The following is a 25,488-nucleotide window of genomic DNA, read 5'->3' as shown; positions in this document are numbered from 1 at the left end:
AAAAATCCAAACATTAAGAATGTGTTTTCGCTTCCTACTTCAACTACAAGTAAGTGGTATATATATATATGATAGTGGCATATTCGACAATCAAGCGGGTATTAAAATGTAGCGTTATATCGAGGTCGTCTTCTCTTGAAAGGTTAACGGCATATTCAGTGTATACTTGACAAACGTTATAATTCACCTTCATGATTTGTACAACTCCACCACCACTAAACACTTCTTTAAAGTCGATAATAAAATTTGTAGCAATATTTACAAGGCATAAATCTGAGGGTAAGCCGCCAACTTTAAGTAACGTACAATCAGCCATGCACTTGAAACCGTTCAGCGAAAGGCTTGTAGAATGCAGTCGCTTTAGTAGCCGGTGTAACTGTTGAACTCTGACCTCTCCCTAAACGCACCCTTATTGACATGCCTTACACCGTGATTCCTATGCCATACAATCAACAGCGGGCGCCCCGCAGCTCAGAGAGCCATGCATTGCAGCCCTTTAATACATAAGTACATTGCACAACGTTGGGACACAAGGTATATATATTGAAACAGGTCGACATAAGCTTCTCAGGTGGATTTAACCTGTGTGAGATACAATCATTAAGACAGCTTGTTGAAACCGTTGTTATTTTTCGCAATTAACTTTCTCAAAAACTAATATTTATTTTCCTCAGAAAGGACTGTAATTGCAGATTATCGTGTTCAAGACAATAGTTATCGTTACCGTGTGGTCGAGATAGGATGATAATTATGATAATATTTATAATAACACAATGAACGTAACTGTTGACTCCAATTGAAAGTGAAATTAGAAATATACATGTATAAAAATTTGATAAAAATATGTGTAGTTCATTAAAATATTGGAAAATATCGATCACAATGCAGTAAAGGATTTTAAATCACCTTTATTTAGATTGTTAATACCTATATTTCAAAAATTACATTAAACTTCCTCCCTTTTAGAAAGACAATTGTTCTTCGTGTATCAAGACAACAAGTATATTTAGACTCCATGGATATGAGATATTTTTCCTATTTCATATGTACTGCTTTTCACAAAGTAATATGAAGCACGACAGTTTTCTTGAAGAATTGTATCCCTATACAGCATTAGCATTAAAGATAAAATCTCATATTATTTTTTTTCCACTTTAAAATTATCCTATTCAAATAATACAAAAGTACAGGCCAGGTCCAAAGGCGAATATTCTTATCTTTGGTACCGCAATAGGTAAGCAAATATTTGCACCTGTCCGCACACTTGGAGCTAAGGGGTTACCCTAGAAATGCAGGCTATATCTGTAGCAAGCCACATAACAACCATTGATCGGTTACATACAAATTATTACTCCAACATGGAAACTGAGATATGCTGAGCCGAGGAATACCCATGCATTACAATAGCATATCCACAAACACAGAGGCGACAGTGAGAATATTGGTTTATATGACCTTCAGAGGCGTGGGCTGGGATTGTAGGCTGTCGTTCGTCAGGCTCGAACCCTACCTTCGTTATTGCATGGCTCATCCTTTGCAGATATGTCGCGTATTGACATGACCTTTATAAAACAAATACTACTTTCCAAAAACATATTTTTTCCATCATTGACTCATTCCACTACACCACTAAGGAGCTGTTTTGGTAATTACACATATCAAGTACTGGAATATTTTAAAAAGAGTGAGCGAGTGAGTTTAGTTTTACGCCGCTTTTAGCAATATTCCAGTAATATCACGACGGGGGACACCAGAAATAGCCTTCACACATTGTATCCATGTAGGGAATCTAACCCGGGTCTTTGGCATGACGAGCGACAGCTTTAACAACTAGGTTACCCCACCTCCCTATTTTAAAAAGTATAAATTAGTAGAGGCTTGATAATTCTTTCGACTTCATAAAAAATAATATTCAATGTTTGTGAAATTGCCTCCCTTGTGTGTGCCGGGATCCACTGATCAATGTTCGCATCCCGTTTGCGATCACCATACCCGTAGTTGTACGTATTACATAAGCTGAAAACTTCAGAGACCTGCGTCACTTTGGGCTTTCTTAAAACCGAAATCCTGTTCAAAGAGGTAACCGAAATTATTCACTCACCCGTGTGTGGAATGCGAATAGCAGTCATTTCTGTTAATTAACTACATCTGCAAATTTTAGTGCAAAAAGGCCAGTGTTCGTTCGTTCGTTCGTTGTCTGTTTAACACCACACTCAGGACACTTCGAGGCCTGCACATATATATTTGGGTCTGTACCACCAATCCGGTGATTGATAGTATGAACAACGATTCATGTAGTTGTGTATAGCCAAACTGTAACCTTATTTCGAGTAGAGTGTTAGAAACTACCAGACAGTCACCAAGTGTAGCATGAAATTTAACATGTGCATCGGGTGTAAACGGCACATCTTCTTCTCTTGACACGAGAGATTATCGATGGATTATGAAAACAACACGTGCTTAGCAGAGATCATGCTGGTGATTATTCACAGCAAGAACAATAACCTATATTTAATCCCCTAAGTGGCTTTATGTTATATAATAGTATTGTAAGACTGACTATGACAGTCACACAACGACCGATAGAAGAACAGCACATACACTGTACGGAAGGAAAAGATCTACAGACCGCGTGGCTGTATAGGAATACACTGGGGAGAAGGAGAAATTATTTCTGAAAAGGTAACATGAGTTTTCAGTAGTTATATTTTACATTATATGTAGCAAGAGTGAGTGACTTGTATTTTATGACGCTTAGAACAGTATTCAGTTACATCATGACATGCTAGCTGCATATCAGAGGAAAACCCGATGTGTAGGCTGTGGGTGCTTGTTTTATTAGTGTAACGAATATGAGCGTGGTGCCGACAATCTAATGATCAAAGTCGAGGAGAATCTAGGATTGGAACTTACAATGATGATGTTCTGGCACAACTAAGGGACGCAACTGTGCAAAACGAATCGTGGTACCATAATGGACTGGGCCACTTGTGACCCTTCCTACTGTAAGCTCTGTAGCGAGAGTGGCAACAAGTCCGCGAATGGCCATTCGAGCCATTTAGTCATCACCTGAAAAGACAAGCACTGGATGCTTTACCGAAATGTACAAGGTCAGGCGTACTGGAGTAAACTTTGAAGCCCTAGTTTTCGGTGGCCAGTTCTAACCTGGATTCCTCAGCGTCGTGGTATCAACATTTACATTGCCCTTCGACGGTTTTCTCAAGTATGACTTGTGTGATAACTGATTATTTATGCATATCTTTGTTTACGGTTCAAGGTACATTCGCGCAATTCTAATGCCTCTTTGCTATCATTGAGCCCCTACACATTAACTTCCGTCTCTCCAAATTTTGTTCCAATGTAAGAATTTATTGTTTTACGATAATTTTCATCTCATACACAGGTTGCTATATATTCAGTTGTGTATATACTATATACATAGACACGTTGTAATAAACAAGGGTCAAGGCGAACAGTGGCATTTTCAATAAGTGCATAGCGTCATTACGCTAAGATCTAGAACCAGTTCTCTTAAAATGTGTATTAAATAGAGACTCTTTCCCTCGTGTGTTTTGATATCAAATATACTCATGCCAATAATGGTTCTCACCCCTCTCCCCAACCCCACACACCTCACAAAAACCCCTCTCCAATTAAAAAAAAATAAGGGGGTGACAACCATTATTGGCATGAGTATATATCAAGACAAGCTCGAAAATGTCTCACGACTTATTCGAAAAGTGTTGATATATCGGGCATCAGAAGACAAGAGAATGATATTACATTAATTAGGAGATAATCCTATTGTGTTTACATTTTGGAAGTGATTATAGTTGGTTGAACGCTGCTAAATGTCATTTAAAACCGAACAGTAATATGACGTAGCTTTAGTGTAAAATAACATCTAATCAGCCTCAATGACAGAGGTATTAGTGATGTCATTTGATTGTGACGTCATTGTAACGATGACGTCAAACTGATGGCAAAGCATCAGTGTGTTGGCGAGGACGTCATTGTTGACGTCATTCTAATCTATTGTGACGTAAGGTCAGAATGACGTCACAGTATAAACGACGTCAAAGATGGTAATTGCTGACGTCATTGAGCAATTGTTCTTTTCTCAGACGACCGCCTCCGTGGTGTAGTGGTTAGAGCGTCCGCCCGGAGAGCGGAAGGTCGCGGGTTCGATCCCCGACCGCGTCATACCAAAAGACGTTAAACTATGGTACTTGTTGGTCCCTGCCTGGACCTCGGCATTAATGGGTACATCAAGGACTGGTCGGCTCGGAGTCAGTATAACGTGTCTGAGCGGGGTATTCATGCTTCACTGCGGCATGATATCTCAGTGGGCTAGCACTATAAAACCAGCTTCAGTCTGGGCTAGTACAAGCAGCCGCACATACATATACACACGCATGCAGGTCGTCATATGAGCGAAATATTCTTAAGCACGACGTTAAACCCAATTTCACCTCACCTTTCTCAGACGGTGGTCGTGATAGGCAAGATCAGTAGTTGTTTCTAAAAGGGAAATCCAAACACACTCAAATGGGTGATAGATTACACTCACGTGAACGTCAGGGTAATTTTAAGAAATACGCTTTAGAAATACGCTAATGTTTTACGCATCCACTCCATCGGTAAATACAAGAATTCGGACACTCGCTACGTAAAAACTAACATTAAAACGTCGGAAAAAATGATAATTGAAAGCCATTAATGTCCGTATGAATTTAGACAACTTGGGTTAATAACTGTGAATAACGTTCTGACATTGAGACAGGTTGTAGATGCTTGGTTTTTTTGTTTTGTTTGTTTGTGTGTGTGTGTGTGTGTGTGTGTGTGTGTGTGTGTGTGCGCGCGTGAGCGTATCCATATGATTCAGCACTGCGTGCTTCATATACATATATAGTATTCGTTATATTTCTAAAAATCCTTTAATGACATGTCATTGTAGTGAGTGAGTGAGTTTTAGTTTTACGACGCTTTTTATCAATATCCCAGCAATATCACGGCAGGGGACACCTGAAATGGGCTTCACGCATTGTGCCCATGTGGGGAATCGAACCCGGGTCTTTGGCGTGACGAGCGACCGCTGTAACCACTAGGCTACCCCACCGTCCCTACATGTCATTGTAACTATTTACACGTAACGTGTCATTTCAATACGTACACATGGCATCATCACAGGGATAATTGATTTCATACCCTCAAGCATAGATTACAAGAAGGCCTGAGAGCATACCTTACACTCCAGTGCCTTCGTAAGGCGTACAACAGCCTTGTAATGCCGCACGTGACATCTCGCTGTCAGAGGAAATATGTGGGGCAAGTATGATCCCGATAATTACATATATGTGTAACCCTTCATCCAGACGTCTTCAAGCAGGGAGGTAAATACATCCTTGTGAGTTCACCACCATTTGGTGCTATCGCATATATCGGTTTCATAACTTAAGAGCCTATCACTCCTACCCTCCATGCAAACATTTTGCTTCAAAGCCCGGTTTACAAAAGAACCATTTAGAGGGTCGTTGCTCCCATTTAGGGCAGATATTTGTTGAAATAGGAATTGGTGTTACCTTGAATGAAAATGGCTCCAGGGTCCTTGCATTTGAAATTAATCAATGATCTGTGGGAATTAAAAGAGTGTAAAGTCGTGTCGGGTAATATTTCAGACAGGAGTTTTGATTCCACGGACTCAATAGTCCGGGGTTTAATAACCGAGAACTGGTTCCAGATGTGAGAAGTGTAAATAAACTGTAGGCTGAGGGTATACGCGGGCATAAAAACTATTCATGTTCGGTATTAGTAGAGACGTGGTCGTCATTTTTCATCAAGGACAGATTTTGTTGATTTTGTTTACTTTTTGGGTACAATATTTTAGTCAAAGTCAAAGCAATACTAATACTGAATAATTTATACAACTGATAAATCTTGACAAGTGAAATTTGGCAAATATATTTTTCATTTAAAAAAGCCCGATTCGGTGTTTTGAAAACAATTGCTATCAAAATATTTGAGCAACGTGAGGACAATAGTGGACAAACTTAGGAATACACCGTTCTTGTATCATTTTAACACAAATAATGTGTCTGTGTTTTCCTGTTGAGTATTATTATTTTCCCTCTAGAGTAAGGCGAAAACGAACAACTGACATGTTTTGGGAAATGAAGCTGTGTCTCCCACAAGTCAACTGTACTCGACTACACCAAATTGCGCTTTTGGGGGTGTTACCAGTTGCTGCATGTTAAGTACGACCTATGAAAAAAATCCGGGTTAGAATTGATCTTATGAAGCCCATGCTTGTCGTAAGATTTGGTCAGATTTGGTTGTTGTATTAGATAATCGTGTCCCAATTTCGTAGATCGATGCTCATGATGTCAATGTCACTCTATAACTTAATTCATACCTCCGTCATGAAGATGGAATATTGCTGAGTACGATGTAAAACAGCAAACAATGGCAACAAAGTGTAACACACTCACAACTATCATGACGTCATCTGACGTAATTCTGATTAAATTATTTGAGAAATCATAATTTGTATTGAAAGAAATTCCTGTACTAGAAGGGGCGGTAGGGTAGCCAAGTGGTTAAAGCGTTCGCTCGTCACGCCGAAGGCCTGGGTTCGATTCCCCACATGGGCACAATGCGTGAAGCCCATTTCTGGTGTCCCCCGCCGTGATATTGCTGGAATAATGCTAAAAGTGGCGTAAAAATAAACTCACTCACTCCGGTACTAGATAAAAGATGAATTTTGACACGAGTTTCATAAAATCAGTATGATAGTATTAATCAACAAAAGACTGAATTTGTTTTCGTTGTTTGGTCATCACAATCATAAACGTCAATCTGGAGTAGCAAGGCAGCTGTCTGCGCGTTATTTAACATTTTTTCGAGTATCCGATATTAACTGAAAACAACCTCCTAGACATTCTATCGAAAACAATTTAGGTCTGTATATCGTGATACGTTCACAGTTAACAATGGTACAATGACTATCACAAATGCTCGCTGATGACTGATAGCAATTGTGGCCTTTCACGTTTAGCATAACGTTGCTAAGGTGACGACCTTTTGACAACAAACAGAAACCTCCGCACTCTTTTCACCTGACGCTACGAAATGTAGTTCCAATATTATCAAACACTGTAAAGATTAATTTGGGAGGGTTCATTGTGATATCGAGAAATATTGCCAAATACTGTTCTCTGAATAATGTGACCCCGTGCTATTATACATAACAGTGGTCACGTTATATATTGTTTGCGCATTGAGACAATAATTACAAATACAAAATGGCGGATGTTGTTGACGGAATTTCTCCTAATGGCTTCCATATCGTGTTGAAAATGTAGAATGCGAGGCGGCATTTCGCCTTATTGTGTAACACAGGTTTAACATTCATTTTCCTAAAGTGTAATTGTTTATTAGGGCTGTATGTTATTTATTTTAGATGTATTTGATGTGTATAAGAGGATATGTTTTGATATGTTCTTGAGCGCTGTCATTGTATATTGAACGGCTGGATATCAAGGCTATTTCTCACCAAGAAACTAGACATGCCACCATTAAAACAGAAGAATCACCAGGAAACAACATCGGGATAATAATCATTCTTCCAGTAAGGAACACTTACACTCTGTGGAAATGCTGATTGAAGACATACCGGATATTTTATTAACCTGCCCTGTCACTGGATTTATGAACAAGGAATCCACCGTACAAGTGGGGAAAGAGTTTGTCAATGAATGATTCATAATCGTAGGTGATATATTCATCGTGCTCATTATATTGAATCAGCTATTTATTGTGAATAAGTGCCAAATTTTCCGTTTGAATTTTCTAGTCTACAAAGAAATCAGAAATGGATAAGTATGAAAGAATTATGAAGATTGGAGAGGGTTCGTATGGTGTTGTTTTCAAGTGTCGTCACAGAGAAACTGGACAATTGGTGGCCATTAAAAAATTCGTGGAGTCTGAAGATGACCCTCAGATCCGAAAGATTGCATTGAGGGAAGTGCGGATGTTAAAGGTAACCAAACTGTCAAACTTATAATCTTACTATCATATTGCATACAGTGTACTGTATACATACTGCTACATTACTAGTCAAACCATAACCACAGAGTTTCATACCCAATGAAAGTACCAGAAGCCCTCGTCAGACTCGTACCTGTTTTGGAGCATATCTACCATTTCTGTTTGACCTGTACCCAAATTCAGATGACTCTTTCCATAAACCTGTATATTAAAATTTGATATATATTTTTCAGTGATTGGACTATTCATATGTTACACGAAACACAAGTCAACCAAAGTCTTAGTCAAGCGCATGTTTAATCCATTAAAGTTAAACAATATGCTGTGGCTGAGCAGTTTTTCGAAGAGCAACGAAATCACTTAACATGTTTTCAGGTTTTGAGCTTTCACTGTTTCAGTGGTTCATAATAACACCCATGTCACTACAACATCCCCCATCTCAAACATCATTTCAGGGTCATTGTATAGCTTGAGGTCATTGATGTAGTTGAACTAGTTGAAACATTCACTTCAAATCATGTATTTTCATAGGGTACAGATTCGTCTTTTTGAGTATAAGTCTGGTACGAGATGGTACAGTATTTGAGTATGAGTCTTTCGAAAGGTTTTGGGTAAGAATCTCTGTGGGTATGGATTGTCCAGTTCCCATTATGAATGTATAGTTAGGTTTGCACAACTGATAAACATGGATGCCAATTCCTAATATACTATTCCTACCCCAAGTTCTCAGCAATGCCACACTCAGCTTAGTACCTCTGGTCATGTTGGAAGATGTTACAGAGTCTATACGTGTGTTTTTCCTGCTGATGAACCGGGTGAAGATCTGCATTAAAATGGGTTTTCAGCAACCTGTGCTTGTCATAAGAGGCGACTAACAGGATCAGGTGGACAGACTCACTGATTGGTTGACACATGCAGGGATTGGGATAGAGAACATTGACAATGGGCCATTTTCAGGATTATTAGCCATTTTCTCAATTTAGTATGGGCCACTGCCCTTGTATCAATACTAAACTTCCAAATTTTAATGGGCCATTTTTTATTCTAATGTGCAAAATGGCCCATGGCCCCTGTCTTTCCCAACCCCTGCACATGTCACCATATCCCAATTGCACAGATTGATGCTCATGATGTTGATCACCAGATTGTCTGGTCAGGACTTAGATTATTTACAGACCTCCACCATAATTAGCTTGAACATTGCTGAGTGTGGCATTAAACAACAAACAAACAAATCATTTTGGACGAGTCTAAACATTTAGATAAGCATGTTATGAAATGCTTAATATTCTTTGAGAAGAAGTGTTTGTTTACAAACAGGAGAATAGCCTGGTCACATTACATGCATTACAAGCCTGTCGTCTGCTCTTGTGGTGTGGTCACTTGAGCAGAACTTCTAGTTCAATGTAAGGCGAGCAGACGCCAGGGGGTATATTGACTGCTGTTTAGAAACAATGCTTCAGAACTGTTGATGGTACTGTCCCTTTTATACAAGTTTGTCAGAAACAGCATGGTTTACAGGATTTGTGTAACCATGGTAACCATAATCCCATATAGATGTAAAGTTGGTTTATAACTTTGTAAACATATGTTATATGCATGAACAACTGAAAAGGAATGAATTGTATTTGATACAGTGCACATCACCTCTCCGGATTGGTGGATAAAGCATAACCAGAGAATGAAGCATGCTATCCCAGTTAGACGTTTTTGGCTCCCTTGAAATTTCAGATTATGAATTAGTGGAAACTTTGAAATACAAATGTTTACACCGCTGACAACTAACCTTTTCATATTCTTCCTATCATTGATCTTTATGGAATAAGTATGACACCACGTTAATATCGTCAGTGTCATCAGCTGATTACATATTGGTTTATTTACTAATGAAAATCAGTGACTTATTGGTTATCCTCATAGACATTGCATACTATGTACATAATCGATTTCAACTGACATGACAGATGTCCTTTCATAATCATCCATAATTGTATTGATAAAGCTAACTGCATTGTTTTCACTGGACATGCTCTGTGTGAAAGATCTTGGTAATATTTCATATCAGATTTGCTAAAATATTATTTACCTATTGTCTTTCAGCAATTGAAACACGAAAATTTAGTATCATTGCTGGAGGTGTTCCGGAGAAAGAAGAAACTTCACCTGGTGTTCGAGTATGTTGATGACACACTCTTGGGGGGAGCTGGAGAGGAACCCTAGAGGGTAAGGAGACACAAGAGACACTCAATTACATGTTACTGTTACCAGGTTGCATAGGCTTTTACAGTTCACTCACATGTTTGGGTAATTGTCAGCTCTTGATTTGTATTGAGTATTCAAGACCTTCTGAACTGTATTTTCGATTAAACACAAAAAAAAATCAAGATCATTGATTCAGTGAATTGAAGCCCACAAACGTGTATATACTATATTTGCCATATTATTTTACTGCACATGAACCCGGAAATACCAAACACATTGCACTCTAAAACATACTCATTGTAGATTTAACAGCTGATTCTATCATGCTGATATTGACCACAAACTTAAGCGATGATATATTGTCAAAAAAGTGTACTATTTACTATTAATATTGTGTATGAATTTGTGATAATATCATATTCAGCACTTTATACATTCTTACTGCCAAATAAAGGTGTCAGAATGCATAATACCATACTAGCCCCTGACCAAACATTGATATTTCTGAATTACTGATATTTTGGAACATTTTTTTGGTGACCCTCATGGGTAGAAACCTTTAATCAAGTCCAGCTAGTCCACAGTATATCTCACATAAGTGGGTTATGTGAAATCTCTACATTTTAACATTAAATAACTAGTCTCTTATATTTTAACTAGTGGTATCTATCCCAAATAATCAATGTGTAGATTTACTTAATATGTGTCCCATTACTAATTGGGTGTGGTGTGAAGTTGTCTGGTATGGTTATATATGGGAAAAGAAATCAATGCTAGTTCAGTACAAATATGTGTAAAGTGTATCATGTTTAGTTTTCTTACAGTACCATATATATATATATAGCATCAGAGAAGGCCTTATCCTCTTTATAAAAGTGTTGCAGTGGCCCAAGACATCTGTACAATGCATTCGATACAATGCAGATTGCCACCTTGGTCTCATGCTTATAGCATCTGCCCACAGAGTTGAATTTAGTCCTCACCCCACGTCATACCTTAGTATTTTTAAAGATCGCACTTGTTGTTACCTTGGTTGGTGTTAAGGGATAAAACAAGGACTGGTCGTCAAGTGTCAGTATACTGGGTCTGAGTTAGGTATCCATGGTAAACTGTGGCATAGTATCTCAGTGGACTTGCTCTATGGGACTGGCCTAAAGTGCACACATACCCCTAGATAGATGCAATAATCACGAATGTAACAATAAACCCAACAGCTGATCATGTTGATACAATGCATCTGTTCAAACATTATCTGTTACTTTCTATTGGTATGATTTTGGTGGCGGCATCTTTTGGTTTTTTTTATCCATCATAAATACTTGCAATATATACGCATAAAGACTTCTGTATTACTATGATTGTGGTGTTTGGCTTCTTGACACTGAGTGTATTTCTGCAGTGTACGTAAACTAATGCAACAGGAATAATCTAGTCATGTGAAAAACAAAAGTTGTAGGTAATAGTTCAAAGTTAACATGATTAACAATAAAAAAATTAATGTCTGTCTATCAAGATCCATTTTGAAACAAAATTTTGTAATTCCGTTGACATGTTCAGCGTAGTGTCCATATGGTCAGTGCTGGTGACTGTTATTGATACAGGACATACAGGCAGTAGTCCATATTCACGGGAGATACTAGGGCCCATGGAGGTGGGTTGTTTAGTGTTTGAATGAACAACTACAAGGGATCTACTATATCTTGGGACCCTGCATTTTGTCCGTTGATTGAGTTTTAACATTAAATGTTGTAAGCGATGGACTCCTTGACATTGTTGCTTAGTGTCAAACAATGAGGAGCCCCTTTCATCGAGCTGTTAGTGATCCAACTTGGAATGCTGGTGGTCATGTTCCATATAGAATACAAAATACTTAGCATGACTTACAGATGTCTTAACAATGCAGCTCCGTCCTATCTCTCTAGTCTTGTAAGGGAGTATGTTCCAACCAGGACTCTGAGATCAGCCAATCAGTCGCTGCTCATCATCCCAAATGCACGTCTGAAGACATATGGACACCGACGTTTTTCCTACTTGTCAGCTATCCTCTGGAACAATCTGCACGTGTCTCTCAAAGAATCCCCCTCAATAGCCAGCTTCCAGTCTAACCTAAAAACTTTCCTGTTCAAGAAGCACTATGACTTCTAAATTAACTCCTATTGTAAATATGTATATAGTTAGCGCCATGAGCAACCACTTGGTGATTGGATATAGGGCGCTATACAAATGGACTTATTATTATTATTATGTTGGTCAGCTTGTTTTTAGATCAGTAGATAGGTAGAAAAGATGGAACCATACCACAGTATACATGTTGTAAAACATCATTTGTTATCCAGTGGATTGTACTAGTATTTACTTTTTATTGTGTTAAACTCCATGGACCCACTGACCGCTGTAGCTTTGGCCTCACTCTTTACATCCCACTTGACCGCGTCATACCAAAAAACGTTAAAATATGGTACTTGGTGGTCCCTGCCTGGCGCTCGGCATTAATGGGTACAAGGACTGGTCGGCTCGGAGTCAGTAAAATGTGTCTGAGTGGGGTATTCATGCTTCACTGCGGCATGATATCTCAGTGGGCTAGCACTATAAAACCAGCTTCAGTCTGGGCTAGTACAAGCAGCCGCACATACACATACACACGCATGCACGTCGTCATATGAGCGAAATATTCTCAAGCATGATGTAAAACCCAATTTCACCTCACCTCACCTCCATCCCACTTGTCACTAATTTAGCACAGAATGTCTTGCTTCTGATGCACGTTATTTGACTCGAGAGCTGTTAGAATCATCACATCATTCGATTTATGCTCAATACAAAAGTATGGTATGTATAAGTTTAGAATGAGGCAGAGTATGCATAATAGCTGGGTAATTGAAGATGTCATTGTATCTACTTATTTCATTTATCAATGTTTTCTTTACATTTCCAGGGTAAAAGAAAAAGAAACAAAAAAACTTGTATATCAAGTGATTCAAGCTGTCAAGTTCTGTCATCAACACAATGTGAGTTATTCTGTTATTATTATTACTGTGTCAATAATTTTTTATTCTTATTGATTAATCGGTGGTTTCAAATGACAATGTTAAACCATCTGATTGAGTCAACTGATTTGATATCCGTTTCACTGCACTTTCTGCAGAAGCTGATATTTGTGGGAAATAATGACAATTAGTGTTGGTGGGTATTTTGGAAAAGCTATTTGCAGAATTATGGGTTACCAGAAGCATTCATTTTCAATGCTTCAAAGATTTGTATTTTGTATAGGGCTGCACAATATAACTGGTTTACCGGTATTGACCGGTTCAGACATGAGATCGATATGTATTACGATACGCTGATCTGGCATTTTGACTTGCATTCGGGAAAGCTTCGTAACACTCAGAAATCTTTGGTTATTTCCTTGTTTCATTTGTGCCAAATACTATTTACATTTTTATTTTATCAAGATTAGTTATTTTTAAAGCTTAATCAAGCATAGTGATTTTGTTGAGTTTTGCTATATAAATCAAGCATTAACTCGATTATAAGTAGTGTTTTGTTTAAAAATACTTCATGCAATATATTGCAATACATATCACAATATATGCTTTTGCATCGCAATATGAAAATTCTCTGCAATACCCACCCCTAATTTTGTATACACTGGTTCTTCCATCAAGTCCCTTGTGCATGGCTACATTAGGGCTACTTTTCTATGAGTTGGTTTTTATAACCACCAAAATCAAGCAAAGGGTTGTTTTAGTGATGGGTTAACCACCAAGTTCTCAGACCAATGATTGTTCTGTTTACATTGCACCAATGGTAATGTGTCTGGCTTGACATCATGCTCTACACATTACTACAGTGTTGGGCAATAGTAGGTTCACACAAAGTTCATACACACAGAAGGGCTCATTTGACTTCTGTAAGGAATACAGGCTGATTCATTAGCTGATAAGAATAAGGCACACGTCACCACTCAACTCATCAGGGCCGTGTATTCAAGGGTGATAGAGAAACATACCTGTGAAATATTGACAGTGGTTTCTTTTCTGAAGTTTACAGATAACCTGTAGAGCCAACAGCTCTACCAAAGCAAACATTTTACGTTACTCTATTGAAATGTGACATTTTCGTTATTAAGATGACAAAAAGAAACTGATAACTACTGTATTGTACCTGAGAATAGATCAATGTCCATGATTGGAAAGAGGTTGAGTAATAGTCTACACACTTTTATAACCACTTTCAGCTTGGGAAACAGTTTGCAGTTATGTTGAAGAATCAAAGAAATGTTATTCTAAATATTTTATACAAAATTCAAATACACATGACAGACTCACTGTGGTTTCCAAACATTCTCCTCCTGCTAGTGATCTCTCACTAAGTGCAGTTCTAAGTGTTGTTGGTAATAGAGTCTTTTGAATATAAGTAAGCAATGGTATCTGCTTATCAAGCATAGCCATGTCTGCTGTCACTTTACTAGTCCATGTCATTCTTAAATTAGTATGATATTGTCTTTTGGGGTTTTGTTTGTTTGTTTAACACGTCACTCAGCTATATGACAGCGCCCTATGAATAATCAGTATTTGACGGAACAAATCCATGATTGATATCATGAGCAAAGTACCATGTGATTAATATGTGATTACACACAAATGTCTAAGTCATCAACACAGCCTGTTCTAACCAGGATTCCAACTAATGGGGTTTAGTAAGGTTTGATAAACCAGGGTTTGCCAGGGTGCATGGTGTAGACTGGATTCAAATCATGTATGCATGCGTACCCCATGAGTTCATCTTTATTTTTTAACACAGTGTGGTGACTTTCCATGTTGATTTCGATCACAGCTTGGCATGCATAGTTGCTATATGTACCCTGTCATGAGTATTTTATTGTTAATATCAAGGATTAGCCCTTATAGAGAGCTTTTATGACGTCAACAGTGACTGTCACATGGTGATACTGTTGTATGTTTTATTGCAGGCTATTCACAGAGATGTAAAGCCAGAAAACATCCTCATCACCAGACATGGGGTCGTCAAACTATGTGATTTTGGTTTTGCAAGGACAGTCAGTAAGTAGTTAACTGTATTAGAACATTTCTTTCAGCTTGTTTAGTCTTTGAGCTATTTGAGGGCTGCTCAATCTGAAGATCATTGAATTCTGTTAAATCAAATGTTCTATTAACTGAGAATGATGGGGCATACAGCATCATGATAAGAAATAATAGGCCACAGAAATTGTGGGGGGTGGGATGTCTTCAGTTTGGCAGCCTATTGGTTAAAGCATCTGCCCATCATGCTGAAGACCCAGGTTTGATTCCCCTCATGGGTAAAATGTGTGAAGTCCATTTCTGGTGTACCCCACCATGGTATTGCTGGAATCTGGCTAAAAGCAGCATAGAACCATACTCACTCATTCTACATGTTTGGGTGTTTGTGAGATGAGTGTCTCAACTGTGAAGTACTTGATGCTGAATTGGGATTTTGTGTTTTCAGCTGGTCCCGGAGATGAGTACACAGACTATGTTGCCACACGTTGGTACAGAGCCCCAGAGTTGCTAGTCGGAGATACCCAGTACGGCCCCCCCTGTTGATGTGTGGGCCATCGGCTGTGTGCTGGCCGAACTCATGACCGGAGAAGCCTTGTGGCCAGGACGGTCAGATGTGGACCAGTTATTCCTCATCAGAAAAAGTCTAGGTAGGTTTTGACAAGGTTTACTCAGGATTAGCTTTTCATTTATATTTTCACTCCACAAAAAGAGATCAGCTACTAAGGTGCCATCCATGGGTTCTAAGGCCCTTCAGCTTTTCTGCTAGAGTATTTGAATCCATTGACATTAAGACAAGAGGTTCTTTACCTCCATCCATAATTTAGAACACTGGTTTTCATATTACACTGTGTTTCTCTATTACGATGTTTTTGGTTTTTTTTTTGTCATATCAAAATTAATAGGAATTCTTTGGTGTTCAAATGTCAGTTTACATGTGCAGTTGTTGTTATTGACAGTTTATTGTAATTCATTCCAGGGGATTTACTGCCTCGGCATTTAGAAATCTTTAACAGTAACAGTTTCTTCAAGGGGATGACAATTCCTGAACCAACACACATGGTAAGTCAGTTTTACATTTTCACTATGGTATATCAGTTTGCTGTACAGAGTCATGTTCCTGCATGGTTCCAGGAGTCACAGATGATGATGCAGGATCTGTCAGCAACTTCATAAAGTTCCTTGTTGGCTACTCCAAAGTTATCCTAATGTACAAGAGTAAAATCAAGACTCGTTTAAACGCCCTCATCATTCATAGTTACTGTCTGTGCCAATGATTTGGAGTCTACAAGCCTCAAGTGGGCTCTTTGCTTCATTTTCAGTAGATTGTACTGTTGTGTTGTGGACTATATCTAGCTGATTTGACTGAACCAAACTCAATTTTTCAGTGGCTAAAGTTGCAGACTTTACAGTGTAGGAGACAGTATCTTCATGATGTGACTTTACTATCACTTTTAGTAGCTACAAACATAATAGACACTCAAAAGAAGTTAAGGACCAGCTGATTCTTTCATGTTGGTTAATCTGTCATGGCACGGTTGTAGACATATCTTTATTTTATTTCTGTCATCTAGATGACTTCTTGTCTTTGTTTTACTCCTGGTCTTTGTTTTTCTTCTTGTCGTTGTTTTACTTCTGTCATACAGATGACTTCTGTCTTTGTTGTACTTCTGTTATCTGGATGACTTCTATCTTTTTTTTACTTCTGTCATATGGATGTCTTCTGTCTTTATTTTACTTCTGTCATACAGATGACTTCCGTCTTTGTTTTACTTCTGTCATACAGATGACTTCTGTCTTTGTTTTACTTCTGTCATACAGATGACTTCTGTCTTTGTTTTACTTCTGTCATACAGATGACTTCTGTCTTTGTTTTACTTCTGTCATACAGATGACTTCTGTCTTTGTTTTACTTCTGTCATACAGATGACTTCTGTCTTTGTTTTACTTCTGTCATACAGATGACTTCCATCTTTGTTTTACTTCTGACATATGGATGTCTTCTGTCTTTGTTGTACTTCTGTTATCTGGATGACTTCTATCCTTTTTTACTTCTGTCATATGGATGTCTTCTGTCTTTGTTGTACTTCTGTCATATGGATGACTTCCGTCTTTGTTTTATTTCGGTCAAATCAATGATTTCTATCTTTGTTTTACTTATGTCATGTGAATAATAGTCAAGAAAAATCTGTGTTAGTTACTGGTGGTTTGACCGCCACACTCTTGTACTATGATAACTTTTGCACACTTATACAGCCAACTGTATTGCTAATTTGTTGTATGTTTTTTCTTGACAGGAACCTCTTGAATCCAAGTTTAAAGATCAAAATCCTATCGCAGTCCATTTCTTAATGGTAAGATTTCACATAGTCCCATGGCTGATTATTATATCACCTCTCTCTCTTTCTGTGTGTGTGCGTGTGTGCATGCATGTTTCATTAATTCTGTCACCAAACTTAATATTGATGGTATCCTAAAAGAGGCATATGTCTTTTACAGTGTTGTCTAGTAATGGACCCTGACAAACGCCACACGTGTCAGCAGTTGTTGGAGCACAAGTACCTGGACTCAACAAGGGAGGGGCTCGAGAGCCGGCCAGTACATCGACATCATCCTCATCGCTTCAGGCGGCCCCCAGTACAGAAACAATGGGTAGTAAGTCAATTTCTGTCCCTTGGAACATTCTCTCAACCATTTCAGCCATGCCTACTAGACGTGGGTCCTGGACTTAAACAATCACCTTGCTAGAGGTGGGTCTTGGGCTGGAACAATCACCTTGCTAGAGGTGGGTCCTGGACTTGAACAATCACCTTGCTAGAGGTGGGTCTTGGGCTGGAACAATCACCTTGATAGCGGTGGGTCCTGGACCTGAACATGTTGAACAATCACCTTGCTAGAGTTGGAGTATGAACTTGAAGATGCACACTATATCCAAGCCAGGATGTCAACACATTCTTCAAGATAGTGAACATGTTACATGTGACATAAAGTGACATGCTTGAAAATGGAGGGAACTATTATATACTGTTCACACTTTGCTAAGGATCAAATCATGGATTCAACAGAAAACTATGATGTGGGGCAGGGATTGGGAAATGCAGGGGCCCATGGGCCATTTTGCACACTAGAATAAAAAATGGCCCATTAAAATTTTGAAGTTTACTATTGATACAAGGGCAATGGCCCATTTAAAATGGCTAATAATCCTGAAAATGGCCCATTGTCAAAGTTCTCTATCCCAATCCCTGGTGGGGTCAAATTTGGTTTAAATATCTAAGCTTAATGTAAGCATGGATCCTAGGTTTCAGTTTGTCATTTCATCTTGTGGATCCCATACCTGCTCTTGACAAGTGTTGTGTACTTGTCAATGACTCGTTCCATGATTTGCAAAATGGTTGACTGGTGCCATGAAAACCAATCTCCATATTAAGTGAATATTGCCTAACCATGTTATCTATTTCCAGGTTCCTTCACTGCCAACCTTGCAGCCAAATCCTTTGTCGAACTCTCCAAACCCAGGGAATATGGGAAGGATTCCACGTTATGCGAACCACAGAGGTGACCATCTTCCCAACATCTGAATTTTAGGCCAAGGGTGCACTCGTCCAGACGGCAACTGAGGGGTTGTTTGTCTGGCCAGCTCCTGGTGGCCATGTCCTGTTGTGTGGGAGCAGCAGAGCATGTGTTATTTTGCACTTTTTTGCTTAAAAAAAGGACAGAGTTTTGCTTGTTAACTTCTTACTCTACGCACTAGGATCTTCTGAAGGTGTTACGTATCCGGGCTTCAGGGAGACGTCGGCGGTACGTCCTGCACAGTGTCATCCAGGAATATACTGGACAGTGGATTCATGTTGAGCAAAGAAGACTGATATCAGTCTCTCCGTGATATTTGTGTGTTTCCCATATCCAGGCATGGGTTCAGATGGATTGGGCAGGTGGGCAGATGAAAATGACAAAAAAATACTTTGTTTCGAGAATATTACTGATATCTTGTGTAAATTTGACGTGTAACAATTGCTGTATAATTATTAGGAGAACATTAAAGGGGGAAGCAAAGTTACTTCTATTCTATGAATAAACTGTACTAATGAATACAGCCTATATTTTACATGAAATGTTATTTGTCTGACTGGATATGAGACACACACAAAAATACAGATAGTCTGATAGGACAGTCCTGGTTCACTGCTCTCTGGACATTTTTATTTTAAATGTTTGAAGTAAATAATCCTGTGAAAGTGTCTGAAATATTAAGCTGTGTTAAACATTACAAAAAATATATTAAAATTAATTTAATACTTATTGGTTTTAAGCATTGCTTATGTATTTTTGAAATGTTAAATCAAAATAGGCATAGATTAAAACTATTCAATATTGTCCATTATGTGAAGACAGTGAATTTTCTCAATCTGAAAGTAATATTAATATGCAAAGAACACATGGACTCCCTACTTGTACAAACCCTCTCGCAACAAATATAAATATTTTTATTAAATTATCCTTGTAGGTTTAGATAGAGGTATATTTTGTTGTACTCAGGTGATCGTGTAGCAAGGCAGAGCATCGTACAGGATTATTTTGTGACTGTATGTGGAAATGTTGCTAGCTAATGTCCAGTTCCGTGGTCCACATGCACATATATATGAGGATCCTCATTCCACTTATGCATTCACAAGTTTGCTTACAAACATCAAATCTCATGAACTGACAATTTTCAATTTTAGAAGCACTTCCAGCCCATTTCATCTTGCTTGTGTTTCCATGTGCTGTAGTTGTGTTATGCTTGTGTTTCCTATGGCTAATTCTCTATGCGGGTAGTAACCACTGTGCCTGAACTGATCAACAGGGTTTGATCATTGCCACAGGTGTTTTGAATATTTGTTTTGCTCTTTATGATTTAAATGATGGCATGACAGATTATCTGAACTGATTAAGTCTGTGATACATAGTTCACATTTCAAGTTGGTGTTATTAATATTCATTGATAATCACATGGAATTTAATCAGTCTTTTCGTTTTGTAAGAAATCTATTTCAAATGGGTTTATGATTAACAATAGGGACTACTTTCGAAATTCATATTTGAAATACACTATTAGGAATTGGAATGTATGTATTTTTTATGATTTGAAATGTTATGTCTTTTTCTGGCTGTATCTCACGAATGTGTACTTTGATGTGTACTGGCACTTAGCTGGCTTTCTGGGGTGTACTTGTATCAGCAAGGAAGCTGGCTTGTTGCACGCGTTCACACCCATCAACAACCTGTTGTCTCCCTCATGACAAGGATCTGGGTCAATGTAAGGTATATAATTCTCAGTCTCAACCTTAGATGTTATAGCATTTATACTACATTGAATTTCCATGGACATCTGTATTTATTGTTGATGAATGTCCGGGAATCTTCACAAATTCACTTGAACACTTTTTCATTGTAAAGGAAATCCCAATGTATGACCTCTACACCAGCTCAAATCACAATACTGTTACTATTAAGAAGCACCTTTTTAAAGATTCTTGATAATCAACATCGTTCATAACTCATGTGAAGAATATCTTCTGTTTAATATTTGTTATCATTGAGACATGATGGTCATGTTGTTGCTTCATCCTGTGTCAGATTCCTCTTTGGTCACAATGCCATTAAACTCAGATCTTTTTACTCTGGTCTATCTCAAGTAGGCCATGTCAGGTGAATTTCCATGTCAGCCATGCGGACGGGAGGCTCCAAATTGTTGGTGTGAACCAGTCCTGGAACAACATGTCTGATTTCTGTGTCTTGAAAAGGAATATGAACAGGCAGTTACAAATGGAGAATAATAAGGGTAGGGCTTTGTCCAGGATATTTTACACCTTTTCTGTATAGTATGTTGATAATATTTGCTTTAAATATGGGTTTTCTTGTTAAGACTGAAGTTTGTGGAGAAGATACAGAAGGTAAAAGGATTTACTAAGCAGAAACTGGAACAGAATTAGGAAGAGAAGACAAAGGAATGTAATGAAGCCCAATGGTTTTAGAAAGCTGACATCCACCTGCCTGAAGTATCCACACATCCTTTATTGCGTGTATTTAGATCGGGTAGTCAAATTTGGCTCCGGATTCACCTAACATAAGCTTTGGTATGTCAGAAAAACAGATCTGATTTTAATGAGGTTGTCATGTACACTGATGCAGAATTGGAGAGTGCCTCAACACACTGTATGGCAGCTGCAACGTAGGAGTAATCCTCATTCAATGTGGTCTTAGGAGGCCTCCAACTTTGTACAGACTTAGGCAGGGATAAAGCAGCTGTTGGGGCATTTAGCTCACTTTCCTTTCTGTTTTACTTGGCTGTTGTGTACATACATTTAAGTGTACCTGTGATTGAAGACTATGAAGCATGGTGGATTTGATTATGCCCAGGTTCTATTCCTACAGTACTGTCTTACAGCAAGCACCTGCTCCACTGGCCTCGGCCACATTTTCAAGTTGGACCTGCATTTTCAATCTGGATTGTATTTTTATGTTTGGTATTTGGGAAAGTAAGGACCTGACATATCAGAAAACAGTGGTAACCTTTCAATGCCAGTAAAGGTTTTTCCTCATGGACACTTTCACTTGACATGTATGAATTCATGAAATATTTTATTTCATGTTTCTGTTTAATTTTTTTTCTTGGTTATGAATTTTTTTATCAATAAGGGAAAGAATTTTGTTGTTGAAAGAATGTATTCATTATGTATTCATTCATATATAAATAATGATGATGATGTGTTACCTCTATTTTGGTCACAATTTCTGTATGTAATTGATGTTGTATGGTCATTTACATCTCAGCCATCTCTCTGTTTACTTTAATACGAACAAAGTTTGGGGTATTTTCTCACACTTTCATAGACTGATACCAAATTATAGGACTTATTTGACAAATTTTGGAAGATCGATTTTACTGAATAAAGTACACTAAGTTGGGTTCTGGAACATATCCTGTTAACATGAAAGTGCTTCTTTGTTTCATTGTTGTGTTATGTTGTCACCTGTTGTTATTCTGTTACTATGGTTACCATTTCATTGAATCATGTTACTATCACTATGACAACTGTATGCATCATCACACTGTGCTATAGTCACCTGCAAGCTGGACTTCTGGAAATACGAGACGGAGTGTCAGTTATGCATTATATTGTCATTGTTTTGTCAAATTGTTAACTTGATCATTAATCCATTATCATGATTGTCATACTTCCTGGTCATGTCTTTTAAAACAAAGGTTTATTGGGGGTACATACAGAGTTTAATAGGCTTGCTGTTGAGATCACTAGGAATTTTCTTCAGACAGCCTTACTGAGGCAATTGTAAAGAATATTTTTATTGATGCTAGATATTACAGATCATTTCTCAACCAAAGGTTATTCAGCTGTAAAATCAATCTTAAACACATATATTCTATTATTTCACAAACACAAACTTATGGAACTCTTACGTTTCTATTCTTTTTCCTTCTTGATGGAGTAGAAAAAAATATTTTATGTGTTCATTTCATAGACCATCCAGGATACTGATAATATTCTGTTGTGAACTAACACTTATGATAGCAATGTTTAATTATGTTAATGTTAATTCTAACATGAAATTGGAAAATATGCAATTTTTATTGGTCAGAGGTTTCAAATCAAAGTAACAATCTCTGATTGAAACAGCTGATTTGCTGATTTCTTTCTCACATTTTGAATATGTTACAACAATATTCGGAAATATGTGTGGCAATACATTTTGAGTAGAATGATATCAGTAAGTTAGGTAACAACAGATAGCTTCAAATATGAAGTTTTTGTAAATCAGACAGTGACATATGTTTTGGCATCACGATGAGCGTTGTGCTGTCATTTTAGTGATGGTAGGACTAAACCTTGCAGAACTTGCTTAATTGTCGTTAGAGCCAGTTTAACAAAGGGCATAACCAAGTCAAGGCCTGATCTGGAGGTGTTGACGTTAGGGCCATGGAAATGGAGTATTCTACCTCCCCCCACATTCAGTTGCCACGACAAACATGTAACGTCATGCGCATGTCACTCATTATCTCATTCATGTCCGTCACTCATTCCGTCCTGTGTTCTCATCACATAATTATGTTCAATATGTTTGTCAACTGGCCAAAATTGTTTACATCATAATACTTGTCAAATCGTTTGTTTTTCTCTCAATTATTCCAATTTCTAGCAAAGGGTAATAATTTCTGTTGTTAATTATATCACTAGAATAAATACTGATCATCCTGTGTTGTGTTGATTCTATGACATGCAAGTGAGGCAGGTTGAATTCAATATTACTGAACTTGTGTGTGTGCCCTTCTCCTAACTTATGCCAGCCCAGTGAGATATCATGGATGACTCTCAGCTAGACGAGTCAAACACTTCTTGTCCTCCCTGACAATGGGAAACATCAGGCCAGGTGAATGAACCACTGACCGTCCAATGCTCCAGCAGAGTGAGTGAGTTTAGTTTTATGCCACACTCAGTAATATTTCAGCTATATGGCAACGGTCTGTAAATAATCTAGTCTGGACCAGACAATCCAGTGATCAATAGCACGCGCATCGATCTGCGCAATTGGGAACAGATGACGTGTCAACTAAGTCAGCGAGCCTGACCACCCCCATCCTGTTAGTCGCCTCTTACTGCTCCAGGCAGATGTACAAGATGGTCATGTAATTGACTACCTGAGAATCTGGGTCCCAATCCATAAAACGTTTATATCATAGGGTTATGAATGTAGTAGCACTACGAATACCTTTTGGATCAGGACCCTGGATCGTGTGTCATAGTTCCTTGTCAGCACCCATAGTTTCTTATTCTGTACGCAAGATTGCAGTCTCCTTTACAAATATATTCTTGTTATGAACTTTCACCAGGTTCAAGGATACAAACAATGTTAACATGTCAGTGTCACAGAATAAAAATCCAGTACTCGAATCAGCTGTGTAGACACAACAGTGTATAAATAATCAGTCTCCATACCTGACAATTCAGAATCCCCAACAAATGTGGGGACACTGGATACAACTGTAGCATGACCAGCTTAGCCTTATGTTTGTTGTTTAATATTTCAGTTACATGATAAAATAATCAAGTCTAGTTATTGATCTACTGAAATTGGATACAAAGAACTGCATCAACACAGTCAGTGATCCCACTCGTCACCTCTGGCTAAAAGCATGACCAATTCTAACGTGAACCAAGGGTGGTGGAGTAGCCTATTGGTTAAAGCGTTCGCTCATCACATCAAAGATCCACATGGGTACAATTTGTGAAGCACATTTCAGGTGTGCCCCTGTCGTGATATTGCTGGACTATTGTTAAAAGCGGCGTAAAACTAAACTCACCCACTCCAACGAAATCCTCAGGCAGCCAATTAAAAGAAGAGACAAGAAAGCAGCCAGTTTATGACGGTGTTTATTCCTTGCACTATACACATGTATATGTACACACTGACACTACAGCAGCCACATATCTGTCTAAAGGTATGTACAATCATCATGTCAATACCACCAATCCACAAACTGCAGACCCATATGTGAGTAATGTTGGCGTGATTAAACACTGAGACTTGAAAGACGTTTAACAAAGTTCACTGTTTGACATCAAACAATAACATTTTAATGAGAGCTAAATCACACACGTAATGATTCATTAGTTCTATAAATGATAATGTCGGGTGTCATAAAATGATCAAAGAAACACCTGATGCTACCATTTACATACTGTCGACTGTTAAACGTCAAATCAAGAGAATTTAACAAAATATCACCATATCTATTTTCGGCACTACTATCACCAGTCACAAAGGGACAGTTATAACAGTGACTTGTTTTCACTGTAAGTGACCATGAGAATTGACATAAATTACCAATCAGCACTGGTGAGGAAATTCTCACAGGTATTCTCACTTGGCGAATCAGTTCCTACGAGACAACATCCACTACAAACCTTTGCACAAAAATTGTTTTAAAGTTAAACAACTAATTTTCCTGTAATAAATTATTCCAGGGACCAAGGAAATGGGTTGTTTTAATTACATGGCTTTAAATATTAAATTTTCAATGATACTGACTGAGTTTGGTTTCATGCCGCTTTTAGCAATATTCCAGCAACATCACGACGGGGGACACCAGAAATGGGTTTCACACATTGTACCCATGTGGGGATTCGAACCTGGGTCTTCG

At 38.2% G+C, this 25,488-nt stretch overlaps 1 protein-coding gene and 1 long non-coding RNA gene across 2 annotated transcripts in view; one reads left to right on the top strand and one right to left on the bottom strand.

Moving 5' to 3' along the window:
• LOC124285370 (cyclin-dependent kinase-like 4) overlaps nt 1-23,542 on the top strand; it is a 38,178-nt gene extending 14,636 nt beyond the window's left edge. Inside the window, 11 exon segments of the mRNA XM_046721591.1 lie at nt 7,853-8,038; nt 10,147-10,242; nt 10,244-10,269; nt 13,184-13,256; nt 15,221-15,311; nt 15,736-15,821; nt 15,823-15,937; nt 16,267-16,349; nt 17,585-17,641; nt 17,787-17,942; nt 18,752-23,542. Coding sequence (XP_046577547.1) covers nt 7,853-8,038; nt 10,147-10,242; nt 10,244-10,269; nt 13,184-13,256; nt 15,221-15,311; nt 15,736-15,821; nt 15,823-15,937; nt 16,267-16,349; nt 17,585-17,641; nt 17,787-17,942; nt 18,752-18,868 — 1,086 coding nt within the window. The 3' untranslated portion in view covers nt 18,869-23,542.
• Nucleotides 23,543-24,702: 1,160 nt separating this feature from the next.
• On the bottom strand, nt 24,703-25,472 carry LOC124285371. The gene is made up of 2 exons (XR_006900804.1): nt 25,131-25,472; nt 24,703-25,078 (listed from the first exon to the last, which is right to left on the bottom strand). It is a non-coding gene; the product is annotated as an uncharacterized LOC124285371 (long non-coding RNA).
• Nucleotides 25,473-25,488: the final 16 nt, after the last annotated feature.

This window comes from Haliotis rubra, unplaced genomic scaffold (genome assembly GCF_003918875.1).
Source record: "Haliotis rubra isolate DU_JTF1 unplaced genomic scaffold, ASM391887v1 Scf36, whole genome shotgun sequence".
Lineage (NCBI taxonomy): Eukaryota > Metazoa > Mollusca > Gastropoda > Lepetellida > Haliotidae > Haliotis > Haliotis rubra.
Note: the sequence above shows the minus strand (reverse complement) of the source record. Positions and strands in the feature narration are given on the sequence as shown.